Source organism: Scyliorhinus canicula, chromosome 11 (assembly GCF_902713615.1).
Source record: "Scyliorhinus canicula chromosome 11, sScyCan1.1, whole genome shotgun sequence".
Lineage (NCBI taxonomy): Eukaryota > Metazoa > Chordata > Chondrichthyes > Carcharhiniformes > Scyliorhinidae > Scyliorhinus > Scyliorhinus canicula.
The window spans coordinates 148188710-148212299 of NC_052156.1; the positions used below are offsets into that span (position 1 = coordinate 148188710).

At 47.0% G+C, this 23590-nt stretch overlaps 1 protein-coding gene across 1 annotated transcript in view; it reads right to left on the reverse strand.

Moving 5' to 3' along the window:
* The window catches only part of LOC119973802, a 152585-nt gene that overhangs the window by 15390 nt on the left and 113605 nt on the right, over window positions 1–23590 (reverse strand). Inside the window, exon 8 of the mRNA XM_038812226.1 lies at window positions 21020–21195. Within this exon, the coding sequence (XP_038668154.1) occupies window positions 21020–21195 (176 nt within the window). The remainder of the gene's footprint in view (window positions 1–21019; window positions 21196–23590) is intronic.

Genomic DNA, 23590 nt, shown 5'->3' on the forward strand with positions numbered 1-23590 from the left:
CTAGTACTATCTTATCATTGATATTGATATTTTGCAGTTCCTCATTTACACTTGGCTCTTGATTCTCCACTATTTTTGGGGATTTTAGTATTTTCCTTTGTGAAGACAGACACAAAGACTGTGATTTTTCGCCCATGGATAGCGATGGGGGCACAAAATATCGCAAGAGGCTGAAAATGCGATTTGCTTTGGTGGAACCTCCCAGAACCAAATTTGCATTCATTTAAATGTAATTAGCAGACCTCCCTGCAGCATTCCTCCCCCAACTTTGGAAGGCCCACCCACAGTGGTGAAATGTGTCATGTAAGCGTGCTTCATGACAGCTTTTTCAAAATGGGAAACTGGTGCGATCACGCCTGAGGGGAGTTCAGAGGTTATAGGATTTGAGGCACTGAGGCTGTACTGGGGATGGGACGACAGGGTCAACAAGCAGTAGGGCTCAGAACACCGAGCAGCAATTAGCAATGCATTCAAGGCTGGGGGAGGGGGATGCATTGGCAGAGTGTGTTCATAGAACCATGAATCATAGAATCCCTACAGTGCAGGAGGCCATTTGACCCATCATGTCTGCACCCACTCTTCGAAAGACCACCCTACTCAGGTCAAATCCCCTGCAAACCCACCCTGAGGGGCAAATTAGCATGACCAATTTATCTAACCGGCACATCTTTTGACGGTGGGATGAAATCAGAGAACCCGGAGGAAACCCACGCAGACACGTGGAGAATATGCAAACTAACACTGTTGGGGAGGTTTTAAACAAATGTGGTAGGGGGGGTGGGAACCAGATTAGGAAGTGAGAGGTCAGTAAAGAGGCAGCAACTAAAGCCAGTAAGGTACTAGATAATCAACTCAATGTGACTAAGGGGAAGAGTAGACAGGGAAGAGATGATGAACGCAAAGGGACAGGTGGTCTGAGGTGCATTTGTTTAAATGCGAGAAGTGTAGCAGGTAAGGCAGATGAATTTAGGGCTTGGATTAGTATCTGGGAATATGATCTTATTGGTATTACTGAGACTTGGTTGAGGGAAGGACAAGACTGGCAACTAAATATCCCAGGGTATAGATGCTTCAGGAGGGATAGAGAGGGAGGTAAAAGGGGTGGAGGAGTTGCATTACTGGTCAGAGATGATATCACAGCTGTGATTAAGGAGGGCACGATGGAGGATTCAAGCACTGAGGCAATATGGGTAGAGCTAAGACATAGGAAGGGTGCAGTAACGTTGTTGGGACTTTACTACAGGCCTCCCAATAGCAAGCGTGAAGTAGAGGTACAAATATGTAGACAGATTATAGAAAAATGTAGGAGCAATAGGGTGGTCGTGATGGGAGATTTTAACTTCCCCAACATTGAATGAGACTCATGTAGTGTTGGAGGCATAGATGGAGCAGAATTTGTAAGGAGCATCCATGAGAGTTTTTTATGGTTTACAGGTGCAACAGGTGATTAAGAAAGCAAATGGAATTTTGTCCTTCATTGCTAGAGGGTTGGAGTTTAGGACTAGGGAGGTTATGCTGCAATTGTATAAGGTGTTAGTGAAGCTACACCTAGAGTATTGTGTTCAGTTTTGGTCTCCTTACCTGAGAAAGGACGTACTGGCGCTGGAGGGTGTGCAGAGGAGATTCACTAGGTTAATCCCAGAGTTGAAGGGGTTGGATTACGAGGAGAGGTTCAGTAGACTGGGACTGTACTCGTTGGAATTTAGAATGATGAGGGGGATCTTACAGAAACATATAAAATTATGAAGGGAATGATAGGATAGATGCAGGCAGGTTGTTTCCACTGTCTGGTGAAAGCCGAACTAGGGAGCATAGCCTCAAAATAAGGGGAAGTAGATTTAGGACTGAGTTTAGGAGGAACTTCTTCACCCAAAGGGTTGTGAATCTATGGAATTCCTTGCCCAGTGAAACAGTTGAGGCTCTTTCATTAAATGTTTTTAAGATTAGGATAGATAGTTTTTTGAAGAATAAAGGGATTAAGGGTTATGGTATTCGGGCCGGAAAGTGGAGCTGAGTCCACAAAAGATCAGCCATGATCTCATTGAATGGCGGAGCAGGCTCGAGGGGCCATATGGCCTACTCCTGCTCCTAGTTCTTATGTTCTTATGTAAATAGTTCAACTCGGGAAGGGGCCATACTGGACCTGGTATTGGGGAATGATCCCGGCCAGGTGGTTGAAATTTCAGTCGGTGATTACTTTGGGAATAGTGATCACAATTCCGTAAGTTTTAGAATACTCATGGACAAAGACGAGAGTGGTCCTAAAGGAAGAGTGCTAAGGGGCAGAACGGTGGCCTAGTGGTTAGCACAACCGCCTCACGGCGCTGAGGTCCCAGGTTCGATCCCGGCTCTGGGTCACTGTCTGTGTGGAGTTTGCACATTCTCCCCGTGTCTGCGTGGGTTTCGCCCCCACAACCCAAAAATGTGCAGAGTAGGTGGATTGGCCACGCTAAATTGCCCTTAATTGGAAAAAATAATTGGGTAATCTAAATTTAGAAAAAAAAAGGAAGAGTGCTAAATTGGGGAACGGCCAAGTACAACAAAATTCGGTAGGGAATGTGGATTGGGAGCAGCTGTTTAAGGGTAAATCCACATTTGAAATGTGGGAGTCTTTTAAGGAAAGGTTGATTAGAGTGCAGGATAGACATGTCCCTGTGAAAATGAGGGATGGAAATGGCAAGATTAGGGAACCATGAATGACGGGTGGAATTGTGAGACTAGCTAAAATGAAAAAGGAAGCATACATAAGATCTAGACGATTGAAAACTGATGAAGCTTTGGAGGAATATCGGAAAGTAGGACAAATCACAAACGCGCAATAAAGAGGGCTAAAAGGGGTCATGAAATATCTTTGGCTAACAGGGTTAAGGAAAATCCCAAAGCCTTTTATTCGTATATAAGGAGCAAAAGGTAACTAGAGAAAGGATTGGCCCACTCAAAGACAAAACAGGGAATTTATGCGTGGAGTCAGAGGAAATGGGTGAGATTCTTAATGAGTACTTTGCATCGATTCACCAAGGAGAGGGGCATGACGGATGTTGAGGCTAGGGATGAATTTTTAAATACTCTGGGTTAAGTCGGCATAAGGAAGGGGGAAGTTTTGGGTATTCTAAAAGGCATTAAGGTGGACAAGTTGCAAGGTCCGGATGGGATCTATCCCAGATTACTGAGGGAAGCGAGGGACGAAATAGTTGGGGCCTTAACAGATATCTTTGCAGCATCCTTGAGCACGGGTGAGGTCCCGGAGGACTGGAGAATTGCTAATGTTGTCCCTTTGTTCAAGAAGGGTAGCAGGGATAATCCGGGGAATTATAGACCTGTGAGTTTGACATCAGTGGTGGGCAAACTGTTGGAGAAGATACTGAGGGATACGATCTATTCACATTTGGAAGAAAATAGACTTATCAGTGATAGGCAGCATGGTTTTGTGTAGGGAAGGTCATGTCTTACAAATCTGAAATAATTCTTTGAGGAAGTGACAAAGTTAATTGATGCGGGAAAGGCTGTAGATGTCATATACATGGACTTCAGTAAGTCGTTTGATAAAGTTTCCCATGGCAGGTTGATGGAAAAAGTGAAGTTGTATGGGGTTCAGGGTGTACTAGCTAGATCAGGAGTTCTCAACCTTTTTTAACCCATGGACCCCTTTTCCTCTTAATTTTTTTTTGTGGACCCCCATAGCCATTCCACAGAAAAAAAAGCTTCTTATATGCGTGGTAAACTAATCCTAAAGTCCAGCTACCTTACCGTGAGGGTTGGAAACGGATTAGCGGTATTTTCGTACGTTGCTAAACTTATTCTAATATGAAAAGTAATGAAAAAAACTTTTTACTGACTAAATTGAATTAAATTACTCTAAAAATAAACAATTCATATCAAATATACACAGTTTCTAGTGATTACTGTGTTAAATCATTCATTAAACTTGTCAAGGAGAAACGTGGCATAAGCGTCAGGTCAACCGTGGGTATTTAATAAGCTGCTTCTGTCATTAAAGGTCCTCCGGGCTGTTCCTAGGGGACAATAGCCCGGGCAATCTTCAACAACTGTCATTAAAGCACAATAAACCCATTTGTCATCAACTGGTATGGATTTGTTTTCTCAGAATACAGTACCACAAAAATAAACACAGCAAATGCACCTTTTTGGTTCTGAGCCCCTTCAGCCCTCAAGGTAAATTAGATAGATTATAATCTCTCTTTGACCTTTGTCAGTGCGAGAGAGAGAGAGAGAGAGAAAGGTGAATATTCATCATGAAAACAAACATTTTTTTCTTCTACTTGATTCTCAGTAATAACAATTGTTCTGAAGTAGAATTGCTCTATGGACCACTAAAATATCACCGTGGACCCCCAATTCGGTATTTTTTTTGTGTGGACCCCCAGTAATGTTACATGGACCCCCAGGGTCCATGTGGACCCCGGTTGAGAACCACTGAGCTAGATGGATAAAGAACTGGCTGGGCAACAGGAGACAGAGAGTAGTGGCGGAAGGGAGTGTCTCAAAATGGAGAAAGGTGAATAGCGGTGTTCCATAGGGATCCGTGCTCGGATCACTGTTGTTTGTGATATACATAAATGATCTGGACGAAGGTGTAGGTGGTCTGATTAGCAAGTTTGCAGATGATACTAAGATTGGTGGAGTTGCAAATAGCGAGGAGGACTGTCAGAGAATACAGCAAAATATAGATAGATTGGAGAGTTGGGCAGAGAAATGGCAGATGAGTTCAATCCAGGCAAATGCGAGGTGATGCATTTTGGTAGATCTAATTCAAGAGCGGACTGTACGGTCAATGGAAGAGTCCTGGGGAAAACTGATGTACAGAGAGATCTGGGAGTTCAGGTCCATTGTACCCTGAAGGTGGCAACGCAGGTCGATAGAGTGGTCAAGAAGGCATACAGCATGCTTGCCTTCATTGGACAGGGTATCGAGTACAAGAGTCGGCAGGTCATGTTACAGTTGTATAGGACTTTGGTTAGGTCACATTTGGGATACTGCGTGCAGTTCTGGTCGTCACATTACCAGAAGGATGTGGATGCTTTAGAGAGGTTGCAGAGGAGGTTCACCAGGATGTTGCCTGGTATGGAGGGTGCTAGCCATGAAGAAAGGTTGAGTAGATTAGGATTGTTTTCGTGAGAAAGACGGAGGTTGAGAGGGGACCTGATTGAGGTCTACAAAATTATGAGAGGTATGGACAGGGTGGATAGCAACAATCTTTTTCCAAGAGTGGGGGTGTCAATTACAAGGGGTAACGATTTCAAGGTGAGAGGGGGAAAGTTTAAGGGAGATGTGCGTGGAAATGTTTTTACGCAGAGGGTGGTGGGTGCCTGCAACGCTTTGCCAGCGGAGGTGGTAGGGCGGGCACGATAGCATCATTTAAGATGCATCTAGACAGATATATGAACGGGCGGGGAACAGAGGGAAGTAGATCCTTGGAAAATAGGCGACAGGTTTAGATAAAGGATCTGGATCGGCGCAGGCTGGGAGGGCCGAAGGGCCTGTTCCTGTGATGTAATTTTCTTTGTTCTTTGTTCCACACAAAGTCACCCGAGGTGGGAATCGAACCTGGGTCCCTGGCGCTGTGAGACAGCAGTGCCACTGTGCTGCTCACTGTTGGAGGGTGATTAGGGGGGTTTGGAGGACTGAGATGGCAGTGCTGTTCACTGTTGTTTTTTGAAGAACCTAAGAACTAGGAGAAGAAGTAGACAATTCAGGCCTCGAGTCTGCTCCACCATTCAAAATGATCATGGCTGATCTCCTCTCAGACTCAACTCCACATTCCTGCCCATTCTCCATAACCCTTCAACCCATTGGTGACATCACAGTTGGAGTTCTGTGTACAGTTTTGGTCCCCTTATTTGAGGCAGAATGTAGCTGCATTAGAGGCATTTCAGAGGAGGTTCACTAGGTTGATTCCAGAGATGAGGCGTTTGTCTCATGAAATGAGATTGAGCAGTTTAGGCTGAGATTCTCTCCAGTTTAGAAGAACGAGGAGCGGGATTCTCCGACCCCCCCCCCCCGCCGGGTCGAAGAATCGCCGGGGGTCGGCGTGAATCCAGCCCCCGCCGGCTGCCGAATTCTCCGGCCCTCCAAAAGTCGGCGAGACGTGAGCCGCGCTGCCCGCCCCGGAGAATGGCGGGGACTGGCGCGACTCAATGAGCCCCGGGGCTGCCCAAAGTCTCCGGCCCGCGATGGGCCGAAGTCCCGCTGGTTTTTTGCTGATCCCGCCGGCGTGGATCAGACTAGGTCCCTTACCGGCGGGCTCCGGGGTCCTGGGGGGGGCGCGGGGCGATCTGGCCCCGGGGGGTGCCCCCATGGTGGCCTGGCCCGCGATCGGGGCCCACCGATCAACGGGCGGGCCTGTGCCGTGGGGGCACTCTTTTCCTACGCGTCGGCCGTGTCAGCCTCCGCGATGGCCGACGCGTAGGTGACCCCCGCCCTGCGCATGCGCGGGGATGACGTCAGCAGTAGCTGATGTACCCGCGCATGTGCGGACACTCGCTAGCCGGCGGAGTCCCTTCGGCCCCAGTTGGCGTGGCGCCAAAAGCTTTCCACGCCGGCCGGCGGGTCGCAAAACCACTCCGGCTCCGGCCTAGCCCCGGAAGGTGCGGGCCAATGCCGGAGTGGTTCACGCCACTCCGTCCTGCCGGGACCCCCTGCCCTGCCGGGTACAGGAGAATCCCGCCCGATAGATCCAATTGTGGTATAGAAGATGATAAAGGGTATTGACAAAGTAGAAGTAGAGCTTATGCATCCTCGTGGGCAACCTATATGAGAGGTCATCATTTTAGGTTAAGGGGAAGCAGATTTAAAACAGAGATGAGGACAAATTACTTTTTTCAAAGGGTCGTGAATCTATGGAATTCTATACCTGAGTGCAGTGGATGCTGGGACATAGAGTAAATTTAAGGAGGCGATAGACAGATTTTTAATTAGTAATGGTAATTCTGTAATCTCTGGAATAGTTTTGAGGTAAAGGTAAAGTCACCATAGTCCCAGATGGCCATAGGCTGTTTCTCTCTTTGAGGGAAAGAGCTGACTGGTGATGATTGAACCCAAGAATCACCACACCTGAGGTGAGGAGCAAGGTTGAGATGGCGGGCCTTCATGAATAACCTCAGCCGATACAGGAATTGAACCCACACTGCTGGCCTCGCTCTGTATCACAAACCAGCTGTCTAGCCAACTGAGCTAAACCAGCCTCAGTTCCAAAGATTAGAATATTACATAGAATTTACAGTGCAGGAGGCCATTCAGCCCATCTAGTCTGCACCGGCACTTGGAAAGAGCACCCTACCTCTTTGATCAATTTAATGATCCTCTCTCCACATTTTGAAAAATGTTTTTAATGGTTTTCAGTTTATTTTTCACATTTCAGTTTGTAAGGTAAATTACAAGTTGCATAACCGTGCATAATACATAGCAAAAACAACCAAGAGAGAAATCAGAAACAAAAATTACTTTCTATATTTACATACACTTGTCTCCCCTCCCTCTGCGGCCCTGGTCCCCCTTTGTCCGATCTGCCTCTGCTGTGCTCCTCAGTGTGGTCCGAACATTTATTAACCGGTGTGTTCTAGTTGTTCACTCTGGCTTTCCGTGTGCCTTCGGGCCCGTGTGCCTGTGGCATTCTCTTGCGGCATTCTCTTCACATTCTTCACCTCTCACTCACATTCCTTTTTGTGGGCCTCCGCCCAGCGTCCTCCCCCTTCCCCCCATCACCTTCCTTTTCCCTCCTCTTTCCTTTTCCTTCATGTTCCATGGCTTGTCTATGTCTCCCTCCCCCTCCCTCCTTGTTCCACTGGTTGCTGGCTACGCACAGGTCGTGGAACAAGTTGGGGAAAGGCTTCCATGTCCTGTGGAACCCCTCTTCCTACTCCCGGATGGCAAATTTTATCAGGTCGGAATCCTCTCACCTCTTGACCAAAAATCAATTTGAATGGACTGAATTTAGTTGCTTCATTTGGTGCACCCCTATTGAAAATAGTACAAATGGAATTCTTTCATCCCAATCCTCTGGATAATCTTGACTATATGCCCTCAACATGGTCTTTAAAGTTTGATACCATCTTTCTATTGCCCCTTGTGATTCCGGGTGATGTGCCATGCTGCTTTATTCCTAAGCTATCTATAACTTCCTTGAATAATTTCAACATAAAATTGGATCCGTGATCTGATTGAATTTCTTTAGGTAGTCCATAACTAGTAAAATATTTGGTTAACTCCTCTACAGCCCTCTTAGATGCAATTTTTCTGAATTTAATTGCCTCCGTAAATCTAGCAGACGCATCCACTACAGTCAACAGATACTGATTCCCAGTTTTGGCTTCGGGTAGGGGTCTCACACAATCAAGTAAGACTCCAGTAAAAGGTTTCTCAAATACTGGAATTGGTATTAAATGTGCTGGTTTGATTATCACCTGAGGTTTCCCTATTGCCTGACATGTGTGACATGTATGGCAAAATTCAACTATATTCTTTTTTTTTAAAAATAATTTTTATTGAGATTTTCAAAAAATATCAAAAACAGAAAATAACAAGAAAACAGTATTAACAACAACAAAAAGAAAAAACATAATAACACCCAAAACCAAACCCCCCCCCCCCCAGTAACTACAAAAAGAAGAAATAGAAAAGCACCCGGCATATTCAATAAACACATATACACATTTCTCCCCTCCCCTGAAACAACCCCCCCCCCAGCCTGGTTGCTGCTGCTGCCGGCCTATTTCCCTACCGTTCTGCCAGGAAGTCAAGGAAAGGCTGCCAGCACCTAAAGCCTAAAGAACCCTTGTACTGATCCCCTCAGGGCAAATTTCACCCTCTCCAATTTGATGAACCCCGCCATATCATTGATCCAGGCCTCCACGCTTGGGGGCCTCGCATCCTTCCATTGAAGCAAGATCCTCCGCCAGGCTACTAGGGACGCAAAGGCCAGAACACCAGCCTCTTTCGCCTCCTGCACTCCCGGCTCCACTGCAATCCCAAAAATTGCGAGTCCCCAGCCTGGCTTGACCCTGGATCCTACCACCCTCGACACCGTCTTTGCTACCCCCTTCCAAAATTCCCCCAGCGCTGGGCATGCCCAGAACATATGGGCATGGTTCGCTGGGCTCCCCGAGCACCTAGCACACCTGTCTTCGCCCCCGAAAAACCTACTCATCCTCGTCCTGGTCATGTGAGCCCTATGTAGCACCTTGAACTGTATGAGGCTAAGCCTCGCACAAGAAGAGGAGGAATTCACTCTTTCCAGGGCATCCGCCCATGTCCCCTCCTCAATCTCGGTCGGCCCCCTCGGCCCGTTCCACACGGCGGCAAACCCCCACCCCGACCCCCCTGCATACTCCAGCTCCTTCCTGGCCATTTCAGCAACCCGGTACCCCCCCCCCCAAGGCTAGGACCCCTCTCAGCCGCGTTACTCCCTCCATAGCACTCCTGTGAGCCAGCTAACTTCTGCTGACCCCGGCAGCTCCCGCCACACCTCCGACCCCTCCCAACGTGGGGCTACTTCTCCTCCCCCAGACCCATCAGCAGACCCTCCTCCTCCCCCTCCCGCTCTGGGGAAAAAAGCCCGCGACTCTCCGCTCCGACCCCGCCCCTATCCACCCTCAGCGCGGGAAACAGAAGAAAAGCCCGCGCTTTCCCCCCGCCCACGCAAAAAAGCACCCCAAAAAAAGCACCCCACCCTCCCTAGAAACAACACACAACCAGCTTAAAACAGCATGAAACAGCATAAAACAGAAACCCTTCCCACCAAAAGTTAACACAGTTATTTACAAACCCCCAACCCTCAGTTAGAGTCCAACTTCCCGGCCTGCACAAAGGCCCACGCCTCCTCCGGGGACTCAAAATAAAAGTGCCGGTCCTTGTAAGTGACCCACAGACACGCCAGCTGTAACATGCCAAACTTCACACTCTTTCTGTGGAGCACCGCCTTCGTCCGGATATACCTGGCGCTCCGCTTAGCCACCTCCGCACTCCAGTCCTGGTAGATCCGCACTACTGTGTTCTGAGATGGCCACTAACGAACACAAAATGGAAGACTGCAAAGAGTGCAGGGAAAACGGACATGTTAAAGAGCAAACAGCTTGCAGAGCAATTATATATTGGGACAACTGCAGAAACCGGTTTCTGACGGCTGCAGAGACCAGGCAGCGCTGTGAATGAGAAGCCGTTAGCATACTAATGAGGTGATACCGGGCAAGTCCCAGATATAATGGACACAAATTAAGTATCAATCGATACATTCAATAGGAGGCCAGACCCAGTGGTGCCAGAGAAGCCCAGGACAATAAGTCCTAAGAACCGCCCAGCAACCAAGGAATTGGGGGTTCAAAACATATCGATTGAGAAGAGGCCCAATCGATCCCCAGCAGCTAAGGGAGTCCGCCCAAAGGGGCGCGGACCCCCTGGGACCTATAAAAGAGAGGTCCCACACATGGTTCAGTCTCCTGTCTCCGGCCTCCGGCTCCAGCCTCCAGACCCCTGTCTTCTACATCAGCCGTTGAGCAGCAGCCACCAAAACGTAAGTGCCTAAACAACGACCGCTACCTGAAACCGGCATTACTGACACCCTTGCCAACTGATAGCGATCCGAAGCCTGCAGACCAGAACAGAACAAAGGCCTTGTTCCCTGACCTCGCAGTTCCTTCTTAGCTAAGTATTAGTTGTTTAGTTGTAGAAGTAAGTTTAATCTTTAGCATGTGCATGAGTGTTATTATAATTGTGTTATAATAAACTCTAATTGTTTTGGACTTACTAATTGGTGTACAGCTTTATTGCTTTGAACTTGACCTTGAAACCTGTAGCGGCGTCTTTACGGCACCTGGCGACTCCAGAGCTTAGAACGTGGAACAGAGCCAAGTGAGTGTTAAGCACACTCACCCAGAACGACCAACAGCTCCTTCTTGGCCCACCTAAGCACGCACTCTCGGTCAACGAACCAGTGGAACTGTACCAGCACCGCCTGTGGAGGCTCATTCGGCTTGGGCCTCCTGGCCAGTATTCTGTGGGCCCCCTCCAGCTCCAGGGGCCCCTGGAAGGACCCAGCTCCCATCAGCGAGTTCAGCAAAACGACCACATAGGCCCCCAGGTCTGACCCCTCTAGCCCCTCCGTGAGGCCCAGGATCCGCAAATTTTTCCGCCTCGACCGGTTCTCCATCTCCTCGAACCGCTCCTGCCACTTCTTATGGAGCGCCTCATGCATCTCCACCTTTACCGCGAGGGCCGCGGCCTCCTCCTCTCTTTCAGAGGCTTATTGTCGGAGCTCCCGGATCTCCACCCCCTGGGCTGTCTGCGTCGCCAGCAGCTTGTCCGTATTCGCCTTCAGCAAGTCTAGCAGCTCCATTTTTAGCTCCCGAAAACAGCGCTGGAGAGTCTCCTGCTGCACCTGCGCCCACTGCCTCCATTCCTCGAGGCCTCCGCCGGCCACCATCTTGATTTTCTTCCCCCTCTTTTTCTTAGGCGCTGCCACCGCTATTTGCTGGCCCCACTCCTAGTCAAGACCATAGACCACTGGGGATCCGCTGCATACACCTTCCCACGTCGGGAACCGTCGAGCAAGTACCGCTTGGGGCCCTTAAAAGAGCCCAAAATTCCGTTCCTGGCGGGAGCTGCCGAATGTGCGGCTTAACTCCGCATAGCCGCAACCGGAAGTCCCAAATTCAACTATATTCTTATGCAGTCCAGGCCAATAAAAATATTTGTGTATTTTTGATAGCGTTTTCCTTACTCCTAAATGACCCCCTACTGGAACCTTATGCGCCACCCACAAAACCCACCGGTAATACCACACTGAATTTCTGCCCATTTCTCATCTGCTTGAATATGTAAAGGTCTCCATTTTCTCATTAATACATTCTTTCTAATGTAATAACACTCTGGTACACACTCAGATTCCATTTCCGTATATGCTTTTCGATATAACTGCTTTATCTCTGAATCTTTCTGTTGTAATTCAACCATCTTGCTTGAACTAAAGATATCCGCTTCATCCACCATCTGCTCTGTTCTTTACTAACCATCTGATCAGTTTTTTGGCAACTGAACATCTGCCTCCATATTGATTCTCCTCAAGTTCTCTTCCTCCTGCCTCAATCTGGGGCTTTGTGATCTGGTTGCCACACAATCAGGAAACACTCCCAGATATACTTCTTGCAACATCTCAGTTGTTTGACTTTCCATTGGCTTTTCAGCCACAGTAGGCTGCACTCCTCCCTGTGATACAGCTATAGTATCACCTAGGACAAATTGTAGCCCAGAAAAAGGTAACTTTTCTATCACTCCAACTACTACTTCATCACTTTTCACCTGACTATCTAACCTTACCTTACATAGTGGCACATCACCACTCTCACCACTAATTCCACATGTTACCACCTTTTCTGGCAACACTCCTTTCAAACTACAAAGAACAAAAAAAAGTACAGCCCGTGCCGATCATGCTGCCCGTCTAAACTAAAATCTTCTACACTTTCTGGGTCCGTATCCCTCTATTCCCAACCTATTCATGTATTTGTCCAGGTGCCCCTTAAATGTCACTATCGTCCCTGCTTCCACCACCTCCTCCGGCAGCGAGTTCCAGGCACCCACTACCCTCTGTATAAAAAACTTGCCTCGTACATCTCCTCTAAAGCTTGCCCCTTGCGCCTTAAACCTATGCCCCCTAGTAATTGGCCCCTCTACCCTGGGGAAATGCCTCTGAGTATCCACTCTGTCTATGCCCCTCATAATTTTGTAGACCTCTATCAGGTCGCCCCTCAACCTCCATCGTTCCAGTGAGAACAAACCGAGTTTATTCAACCGCTCCTCATAGCTAATGCCCTCCATACCAGGCAACATCCTGGTAAATCTCTTCTGCGCCCTCTCTAAAGCCTCCACATCCTTCTGGTAGTGTGGCGACCAGAATTGAACACTATACTCCAAGTGTGGCCTAACTAAGGTTCTATACAGCTGCAACATGACTTGCCAATTCTTATACTCAATGCCCCGGCCAATGAAGGCAAGCATGCCGTATGCCTTCTTGACTACCTTCTCCACCTCTGTTGCCCCTTTCAGTGACCTGTGGACCTGTACACCTAGATCCCTCTCACTGTCAATAATCTTGAGGGTTCTACCATTCACTGTATATTCGCTACCTGCATTCGAACTTCCAAAATGCATTACCTCACATTTGTCCGGATTAAATTCCATCTGCCATCTCTCTGCCCAAGTCTCCAAACAATCTAAATCCTGCTGTATCCTCTGACAGTCCTCATCGCTATCCGCAATTCCACCAACCTTTGTGTCGTCTGCAAACTTACTACATATCACCGTTAGAAGATTCATTTGTTCCTGTATCCCTTAAGATCTTAATCCCCTTACCTTCTCCACCTTGTTCTCATGAAAAAACCTTACCCTCACAAATAAAGTGCTCACAATATTCTGGTACCGGCTTCTCCATCAACCTCTGAACAGGCTGCACACTGTATTGCACCTCTTCCACTGGGACGATGGTTTTTCCTCCAATTTTAATAAGGCCCACTGGTGCATCCTGTTTTGACGAGTATGTCTCCCAGCATTTTTTTAAGCCACCAACACTGCGACTTCATACGTTTAACTTTACAATGAAAACACTTAACTTTTCTTATTTCTTTTTCACTTTCATGGGCGGAATTCTCCGACCCCCCGATGGGGGCCAAAGTCCCGCCGCTGACCAGCCTTTCCCGCCGGCGTAGTTTAAACCACCTCTGGTACCGGCGGGATTGGCGGCAAGGGCGGGCTCCGGGATCCTGGGGTGGGGGGGGGGGGGGGGGGGGCGCGGGGTGTCCCCACCGTGGCCTGGCCCGCGATCGGGGCCCACCGATCGGCGGGCGGGCCTGTGCCATGGGGGCACTCTTTTTCTTCCGCCCTGCCATGGCCTTCACCATGGCCGGGCGGAAGAGACCCCGTCCACTGCGCATGCGCCGGTATGACATCAGCAGCCGCTGACGCACCGGCGCATGCGCGGACATCCGCCGGCCGGCGAAGGCCTTTCGGCCCTTGCTGGCGGGGCGCCAAAGGCCGTTCGCACCGGCCGGTGGAGCGGGACACCTGTGAATTTCTAATTTCCCCAGTTTCTTTCCTTCACAATTGAAATTGATGTTGAAAACTGAACTTTGCTTTTTGAACCAATTCAAAATCATCGGCCATTTCTGTAGCCTGTCTAGCAGTTTTAACTCTTTGCCCTTCCACATGAATTCTCACTGCTGTGTGAAGTGAATTTTTAAATCCCTGCAAAATTATTATTTCCTTAAGACTGTCATACATTTGGTCTATTGTTAATGCTCTTATCCAACTATCAAAATGGTTTTGTTTAATTCTTTCAAATTCTACATATAAGTGACCTGGTTCTTTCCTTAGATTTCTAAACCTTTTACCTGTAGGCTTCTGGCACTAGTTTATATGCACTTATTATGGTTTTCCTCATCTCATCATAATCCCTAGATACCTCCTCTCATAGTGATGCAAACACTTCACGAGCTCTACCCACCAACTTTGTTTGAACCAACACTATCCTAATGATCTTTGGCCAATTCAATTCTTTTGCCACTTTCTCAAATGAAATGAAACAGGCTTCCACATCTTTCTCATCAAATCTTAGCAATGTTTGAATATATTTAAACATATCCCTACTAAACTTTTGACTAGGAAGTATTTATTCTTCCTCTAAACTTTCCTCAGCTTCTGCCTTTAAGTCCAACTTTTTAAGTTGATGTTCCCCTTGCAGTGGCAGTTTCCAAAGTTGAAATTCTCTCTTTTCTTTCTTCTCCCTTTCTTTCTTTGCTAATCTTTCCATTTCTACCTCAATCTTCCTCCTTTCCATTTCCTTTTGAAAAGCCCTCGCTTTTGCCTTTTCTTCTGCCATTACCAATCTCTCCTTTTCCTGTTCTTCTGCCATTGCCAATCACTCCTTTTCCTTTACTTCCATTTTCAATTTCTTCAATTCTATTTGTAATTGAACTCAAGCTAATTCTTTTTTTAAAAAATTATGTTGAAAATTTTCATTTAGAACTAACACAATGGGTGAAATTCTCCCTTACCCGGCGGGGCGGGGGTCCCAGCATAGCGGAGTGACGCCAACCACTCCGGCGTCGGGCCTCCCCAAAGGCGCGGAATTCTCCGCATCTTTAGGGGGCAAGACCACACAGCGGCTCCAGCGGCCATTGACGCCCGCCGCCCGGGCTCGCCGAAAGGCCTTCGCCGGTTCGCGCATGCGCCAGTGCGTCAGCTGCCGCTGGGGGATTCTCTTCGGCCTCCGTCATGGTGGAGGCCGTGGCGGCGGCGGAAGAAAAAGAGTGCCCCCACGGCACTGGCCCGCCTGCCGATCGGTGGGCCCCGATCACAAGCCTGGCCATCGTGCGGGCACCCCCCGGGGTCCGATTGCCCCACGCCCCCCCCAGGACCCCGGGGGCCCCGCTCGCGCCGCCGATCCCGCCGGCACAGAGGTGGTTCAAACCACGGAGGTGGGAGAGGCCTCTCAGCGGCGGGACTTCGGCCCATCCGGGCCGGAGAATAACGGCAGCACAGAAACCCGTAGCCTCCCGTCGGCCCCCGCCAATCTCCGAGGCGGGCGCCGGGATTGCTGGCACGCCAACTTTTGCGGGTGGGAGAATTCTGCACATGGCGGGGGCGGGATTTTCGGCGGCCCCGGGCGATTCTCCGACCCTGCTGGGGGTCGGAGAATTTCACCCAATATCAACATCAAACAGCCCAGAAAGTGGATATTACATCGTACAATATCGTATAAAAAAACACAACCGATCATATAAATTCCACACAAATAAAGACAAAAATAACCTACTCCCAACAATAATAACTATCCCCCTAACTTTTAATAACTGATGATGACTAACTCCTTAAAGTAGGAAATGAATGGCTGCCACTTCATGTAGAACCCCTGCACCAATCCCCTAACAGTGTACTTGACCGTTTACAGATATAAAAATACCATGGGTTCACCCAACCAGGCCCAGTAGAAGATCTCCATCCCAGAAGATCTCGCCTCTGGGCTAGCAATGAGGCAAAGGCAAGAACACACGCCTTCACCCCGGTCCACAGCCTCGATGAGTCCAACATCCAGAAAATGGCCACCAACGGACAAAGCTCAAGATCAATATTAAGAATCGCTGATATAGTGCTAAAGAAGGAGACCCAAAAGCTTACTATCCTCGGACACGACCAAAACATGTGGTGTGGTTAGCAGGCCCTCACTTGTCTTCCACTTCCTCGAAGAACCCACTCATCCTAGCCTTAGTTAGGTGAGTCCTATGTACCAATTTGAGCCGAATCAGGCTGAGCTGTGCGCAGAAGTGGAGTTCGCCCTACGAAGGACCTCACACCAAATGTCCTCATCGAAAATAGATCCCAGCTCTCCCTTCCACTTCGCTCTCACCTGGTCCAGTGAGACAGCTTCCATTGACATGATCTGCCCATAAATATTTGAAATGCTCTCCCCCCCCCGCTGATAGGGGCCAACAGTGACGTGTCACTCAGCTTGTAATGTTGCCTAAACTGCTTCTATATCTTTAAAGTAAAGATCGTCACCGAGCTCGAGGAATACCTCAATGGGAATTCTAGCTAATTTTAATGATTCAGGCTACGTCTCTAGAATATTTAAATATTCTGCTATGGCTTGTATTATCTCTACTTTCCTCACCCCGTTAGATAAGGTTAATTGCAGCTTCTCTGATAAAGCCAAAAGTTCTGCTTCATTCTCCCTCTGTAAACCATCCCGAGTAATCACTTCAACACCTTCTTTGCAACTGAAAGAGCCATCTCCGGTCACTTCCTATTTAAATCTCAAACCCTGAAAGAATGCAATCGTTCCACACACGCTCATTGTCTTTACGTTCAATAACCCCAAGACAAACAAGGAATTATACTTAAGAATCCTGATCTTGGACAAGCCCTCAATATTATTAAGATCATAGACCAGACCCAACAGTGACTAGGCTACTGGACTGAAGCCGCAATATTTTAGTTTATTTTAAGACTTGTGGAAAAAATGATCGCTCCAGGAATGTGTTCATGAAAAAAACAATAGAGCTTTGGTATTTCAAAAAGAAAACTTCTAAAATTACAATATTCAACTTTTTAACTTCACACCCAAAAAGAACAGCTTACAATTACATCTTAAATACTATTGCTCAATTTCCTATTAAACAACAAGAAAATAAATACACAGCTCTCAATCTATCTTACTGTGGGAGAATTATGGACTCAGTGTCAGGCAGATCAGAGATTCAACTCCTCTCACCAAGGATTTCTCCCAAAACAACTGCCTCTCTCCAGTTTCTCAAAATGTCTCTCTGCCTTCCCTGGCTCCACCCAGCAATGACCTCGCCCCTCCAAGATGAAAAACAAATCATCTCTGCAGGCTGCAAAGCACTTTAACTACCAAGGGCGTTTACAGTCAAACCACAGTCCATTAGCGTAGACTGAAAAACACATTTCTTCGTCAATTTCACCTTCTGGCTAAGAACACCCATTCCCTGCAAAACAGAATTCTTTTTATTTTAAATGACCATTGCAGTCAAATACACTCAAGCTTTTAACCCTTAAATTTACCAATACTTAGAACCCAATATTCTTAAGGTCTTTGAGTCACATTGGATACATAGGTGCCTGGGGGTGGGCCAAGTTCTGTGTCTTTGTGGATATCCTGTTTACTTCTGGGGGGAGGGGGGGGGGGGGGACATCTTCTTGTTGATTGAGTGGCTTGTTCTCTTCATTGGTGGGTGCTGGGCAGGAGCCAGGGAGATATGGAGTCTGGGACGGGTCCTGATTTTTTGTTGTCAGATGGGTTAGTTCTGGTAGTGTTAGTTCTTCCTTCCCCCTGAAGGGAGGCCCTGTAGGATTGCCATCTGATGAGTTAGTTCTGATGGTTTTAGAACTTTCCTTTTTTTTTCCTTTGGGAGGCCCTGAAGCCTTGATCATAATCTGAACATGCTGTTGCTGTTGCAGATCCTCTCTTTACAATCGTAAAGGAATTATTTTGGTTCTGCCCTTTAGGGTTTAGTTGCACTGTGTGGCATACATGTAACTCCCCTTAGAACTGGGGTTTCCATGTATTTTTATTTGTAAGGGTGGGTTGTTGACTTCTATATTTTGTTGTGAACCACAAGCTGTTTCTTATATTGACCAAATGACCACACAACTAGTGTATTAGTTCAAAGACAGTTTATTAATAACACAAGACTTATTTCTATATGCAATAATACACGTGACTACGCACTAAACTAGACCTGTGCGAGATAAGGCCTTTATCTGTGTCCACATGGGTCGGTTGGAAGTCTTCAGGTTCGTCTCGGCTGGGTCCATCCTTCAGATAGCGATCGCGGGTCCTTGAACTTGGCTAGTTGATATGCTGCAATTGGTCGCACACAGGCCGGTCCAAAAGAGGCCGATCCCTCGTGCGCAGGGCTTTTTATCATTCTTCTCTTTTGCGCCCTTTTGGGCGGTCCTATCTCCAGATCCAATAGATTGATAGGGTTTCGATCACCCTCATTGATCCTGGCTAATTAGGGGGTGGAAACCTCGGTGGCTGGGCAGGTCCTAGCTACCATTGTCCAAGGCACATTGGCCTTTCCAAATAAGGGGAAGTGGTGCTGGTTCGTCTGCTATTGTTGGAACTCCTTGATTCAAACTCTATTGGCCTGGGAGAAATGATGATTGACTCTTAATGGATACAAGTTTCAGTCAGGTCTGGCTTCTTTGCACAATACACAGAAGCTGTGTACCTGTCTGTCCAAGCTGGCCACAATTCCCATGGTCCTTTGCAGGTGGCCATTTTAGATGGTTACAGGGTATGATAAATCCTTTCTTGGCTCCTACATGGGTGAAGAAGCGTCTGATATCCTGAAAGAGGAAGCTATGATGGGTTGTTGGTGCCATTGGCGCTCCTGGAGTTGAGGGGTAAGTACATTGGTGCATGCCCAAACATTTTTTATTTTTTTATAAATTTAGATTAGCCAATTATTTTTTCCAATTAAGGGGCAATTTAGTGTGGCCAATCCACCTACTCTGCACATTTTTGGGTTGTGGGGGCGAAACCCACGCAGACACGGGGAGAATGTGCAAACTCCACACGGACAGTGACCCAGAGCCGGGATCGAACCTGGGACCTCAGCGCCGTGAGGCGGTTGTGCTAACCACTAGGCCACCGTGCTGCCCTTGCATGCCCAAACATGACGCAGGACGTTTATCATGATGATTGTACAACGTTGGAGGGTGTGCACCGTTTTGTCATGTTTTCATGAACTTAACCTGTTTCTCCCTTTGTCTCTAGTGGGTCTATGATTATCTAGTTTTGTCTAATGATTATACCATGCCAGATATTATGTTGCTCTCTTCCACTCTGCACTCATGTATGTTAAGCTGTTTTTTTCTCCTTGCCTATGGTGATGTATTATTTTGGAACTTTATTGTGTTAGTCTCTAAAATGCAAAAATCTCAAAAACTATACTTGTATAACAAGAAGTTTTGCATATGGCACCAAACTAGGTGGAAGTGAGAGCTGTGAGGAGGATGCAAAGATACTTCAAGGGAATTTGAAGAGGCTAAGGGAGTGGGCAGAAATTCGGCAAATGGAATACAACGTGCAAAAATGTGAGGTTATCAACTTTGGTAGGAAAACAAAAATTTAATTTTCTTAATGGTGAGTCGTTGGGAAGCGTGGAACTTCGAAGAGATTTGGGAGATGTTCATGAGTCAGTGATAACTAACATGTAGGTACAGCAGCCAACTAAGAAGAATGATGCTCTGTTAGCCTTTATTGCCAGAGGATTTGAATATAAGAGTAATAGTGTCTTCATGCAATTATATAGAGCCTTGGTGAGGCCGTACCTGGAGTGTTGTGTGCAACTTTGGTCTCCTTACCTAAGGAAAGATCCATTGCCATAGAGGGAGTGCAACAAAGGTTCACCATATCCTGGGATGGTGGGATTGTCCTTTGAGGAAAGATTAAATAGACTGGGCCTTATTCCTTGGAATTTAGAAAAATGAGAAGTGATCTCATTCAAACATACACAATTCTTACAGTGCTCGACAGGGTGGATACAGGAAGGATGTTTCCCCAAGCTCGGGGTGTCTAGAAATAAGGGATACAGTCTCAGAATATTTGCAGGCCTTTTAGGACTGAAATGAGAAGGAATTCTTTCACTGAGAAGGTGGTGAATCTTTGGAACTCCTGCCCCAGAGGGCTGTGCAAGCTGTCATTGAGCATATTCAAGACTGAGTCGATAGATGTCTACAGGAAAATGGAGCTGAAATAGATCAGCCATGATCTCACTGTATGGTGGAGCAAGCTCAAAAGGCTAAATGGCCGACTCCTGTTTCTATTTCTTATGTTTTTATGCCCAGTAGTGGTGTGAAACCCTTTGAAATTATTAATGAAGTAATCAGAAGGTATTTTCTAAGGGAAGTAGGATTTTACCGGCAATGCACGGACCCCCACTGAATCTGCAGCTCTTCAAGTCACAGGAGGAGAGTGCACAGTGGGAGGTTAGGTCGCCATGAGGGTAAAGTGCAAATCGAGAAGCCATAGATGCAAATCTATAAGCATACAAGCCTGTAGGCATCCTTTAGCAAAGGTTTGAAATTTTCTGATTATCTGATGGAGACTGATGTCATAAATGGAGCAGGTAATGAAGAATGTTTGCCATTTCTTCCAGCCATTTTGCGCTTTCATCTCATCCTGACCTCTTGTATCCCATTCAGCTCAGCAGCTCTCCACTGCAGACACAGTGAAAGCTGCCGGCCACATTTTCAATCATGCATGTTGAATCCCCTTCCACTTCCATAAGTGGATGTCGATTCCAAGTGGCGCTTGAACACTTCCCAGAAGATTGAATCAGCAGTTCAGCTGTTGTGAGGATGAGATTCACAACTTCAAATAGTTCCACTGTCTACAAAATGTCTAAATAGCAGGGAATATTAAGCACGGGTGCCTATCAACTTGATAAATATGAAAAACAAATTTCCACAAATGGTAGTAAAGTACCTCTGTCTTATACTCTCCTCTCTCAGACTGCGTCTTATTTGTCGCTTTTCTTTCTTTCTCCCATTCCCCAACAAGCAGTTGGCTGGACACGGAGTTCTGTTTGCTGAGCACATGGCTGGACGTTTGGCTTGATTTGTGTTGGGGACTGAAGCTTTGCAGGTTCTTCTTTAAGGTTTCTAAACAATTTTTTTTTAAATGAGGAACTAAGTCAAGGATCAGCTGTCATAAAACTTCTTTCAATTCAACCAAAATTAATTTAGATTGACAGACAATTACCTATTTTGTCTTAAAAAAGATGACTGATAAGATATTGACCAGATCTGGCTTTCCCACACCCAAATCCCTTCCCCCACCTTCCAGCAGCTGTACCTTCTCTTGGTCAAGAAAACACAAAAGAGCTATATGTTCTTTTAAAAATGTATTAACACTGAGTTCTCCAATAGCTTGTAAATAAATTCATTATTCAATATGATAATGGGCCTTACATATCCAAATTCTAACAGGACCAGGCAGGGTAGATGCAGGAAAGATGCAATGGAGGGTGTGTCCAGAACCAGGGGTCACAGTCTGAGGAAAAGGGGAAGACCATTTAGAGATGAGGCGAAATTCCTCCACCCAGTGAGTGGTGAGCCTGTGGAATACATTACCGCGGGAAGTAGTTGAGGCCAAAACATTGTATGTTTTCAAGAAGCAGTTAGTTTGAAGGGGATCAAAGGGTATGGGGGGAAAGCGGGATTAGGCTATTGAATTGGATGATGAGCCGTGAACATAATGAATGGTGAAGAAGGCTTAAAAGGCCAAATAGCCTCCTCCTGTTCCTATTTTCTATGTTTTGGAACAGAGTAAGCTGATCACAGCTGGGACAACTGCAGCAACTGACCTCAGGTTCCATGGCTAATGAAAAGTTTAAACCAGCGAGGGCTCTTGCCTGATTGCAGAGACTCCCTAAATAAGGAGACAATCCACAGAGACTCCCCCTAAATAAAGAGACCCCTCCCAAAGAAATCCCTTAAATAAAGAAACTAGCCACAGAGCCCCAGAAGAGAGACCCCTATCAGGATGACCCCCCAGAAGAGATACCCCTTTCTGGAAGCTAGAAAGCAATCCGGACAGGCAGTAAAAACAAATCACTGCTTTAACACAGGGCAATATACCTGCTGGCTCAGACAGAGGAAACAGCACCTGTCAATCCCTATAAAAGAGAAAACCAGCCCGTTGGGTTTAAATCCCCTCAGAATTAAGCACTGTTAGTTTATAGCTGATCACTTCAAAGTCATTCAACCCTGAAGGGAGATGATTGGAATGCACTTAACTCTGTTTGAAGTGTTCTTTTTATTTATATTGTTGATTTTGTTGCTGTTAAAATGCCAAAGAAGGGGCGGCATGGTGGCACAGTGGTTAGCACGGCGCTGAGGACCCGGCTTCGAATCCCGGCTCTGGGTCACTGCCCGTGAGGAGTTTGCACATTCTCCCTGTGTCTGTGTGGGTTTCACCCCACAACCCAAAGATGTGCAGGATAGGTGGATTGATTACGCTAAATTGCCCCTTAATTGGAAAAAATAATTGGGTACTCTAAATTTATATAAAAATTAAAAAAATAAAATTTTCTTTTTAAAAATGCCAAAGAAAAAACCTCAATAAAATGTTTATTAAAAAAAATTGTTTGAAGTAGTAGTCCAGGAGCTGTCAATCAAAGCTTGATATTTATAAACAATGTGGTTAGTTTCTCAGGTGACTACTTCAAAGTTACTCAACCATGAAGGAAGATGAATAGAACAATGCTAACAGCTGAGGGTGTGTAGAAGCCGTGATTCACAGCCTAGCAAGATCAAGATCAAAAATAAATGATTGAATGGCCTGCAGATCAAAGATTTGAGGGGGTTTAAACCCAGCTGACAATTTTTCTCTTTCAATTGCCTCCTCTGCCTGAGGCAGCAGATATATTGCACAGGTGAATGTTAAAGCAATGATTCTTTTTCACTGCCCCTGTCTGAACTGCTCTCTAGCTTCCAGACATGGGTCTCTCTTCTGCGGTGCTTCCCAACAGGACTCTCTCTTCAGAGGGCCTTCCTAACAGGGTCTCTCTACTGGGGGGGCTTCCTGACAGACATTTCTCTTCTGGGGAGCTTCCTGACAGGGGTCTCTCTTTTGGGAGCTCTGTGGGGGGTCTCCTTATTTAGGGGGTCTCTGGTGGGAGAGCTAGGGTGCCTGATAGGGGTGGGGTGAGCAGGTCTTGCATTGTGGGGGAGGGTGCCCCTCCGATGGACTTTGGGGGCAACTTCCTTAAACAGTTGGCCTCTTGGCCCACCACAAGGTCCACCACGTCAGGTATATGTTTGTCATGAACAGTAATAATTCTCACCCACGTGATTCCCGGCCCGGACTAGAGAATATGGTGCCCTGCCCAGCTGGTGCATGGCGCGAACCTCGATCCCGATGCCAGCGGGGGACCAGAGTATCAGAAATGGATCTGTGCCGGTTTCCACTCCCCCCCCCCCCCCCCCCCCCACGACGCTGGATTCTCCGCCACATTGGTAACTCTGCTACCAACGGCACGAGGCAAATAATCCA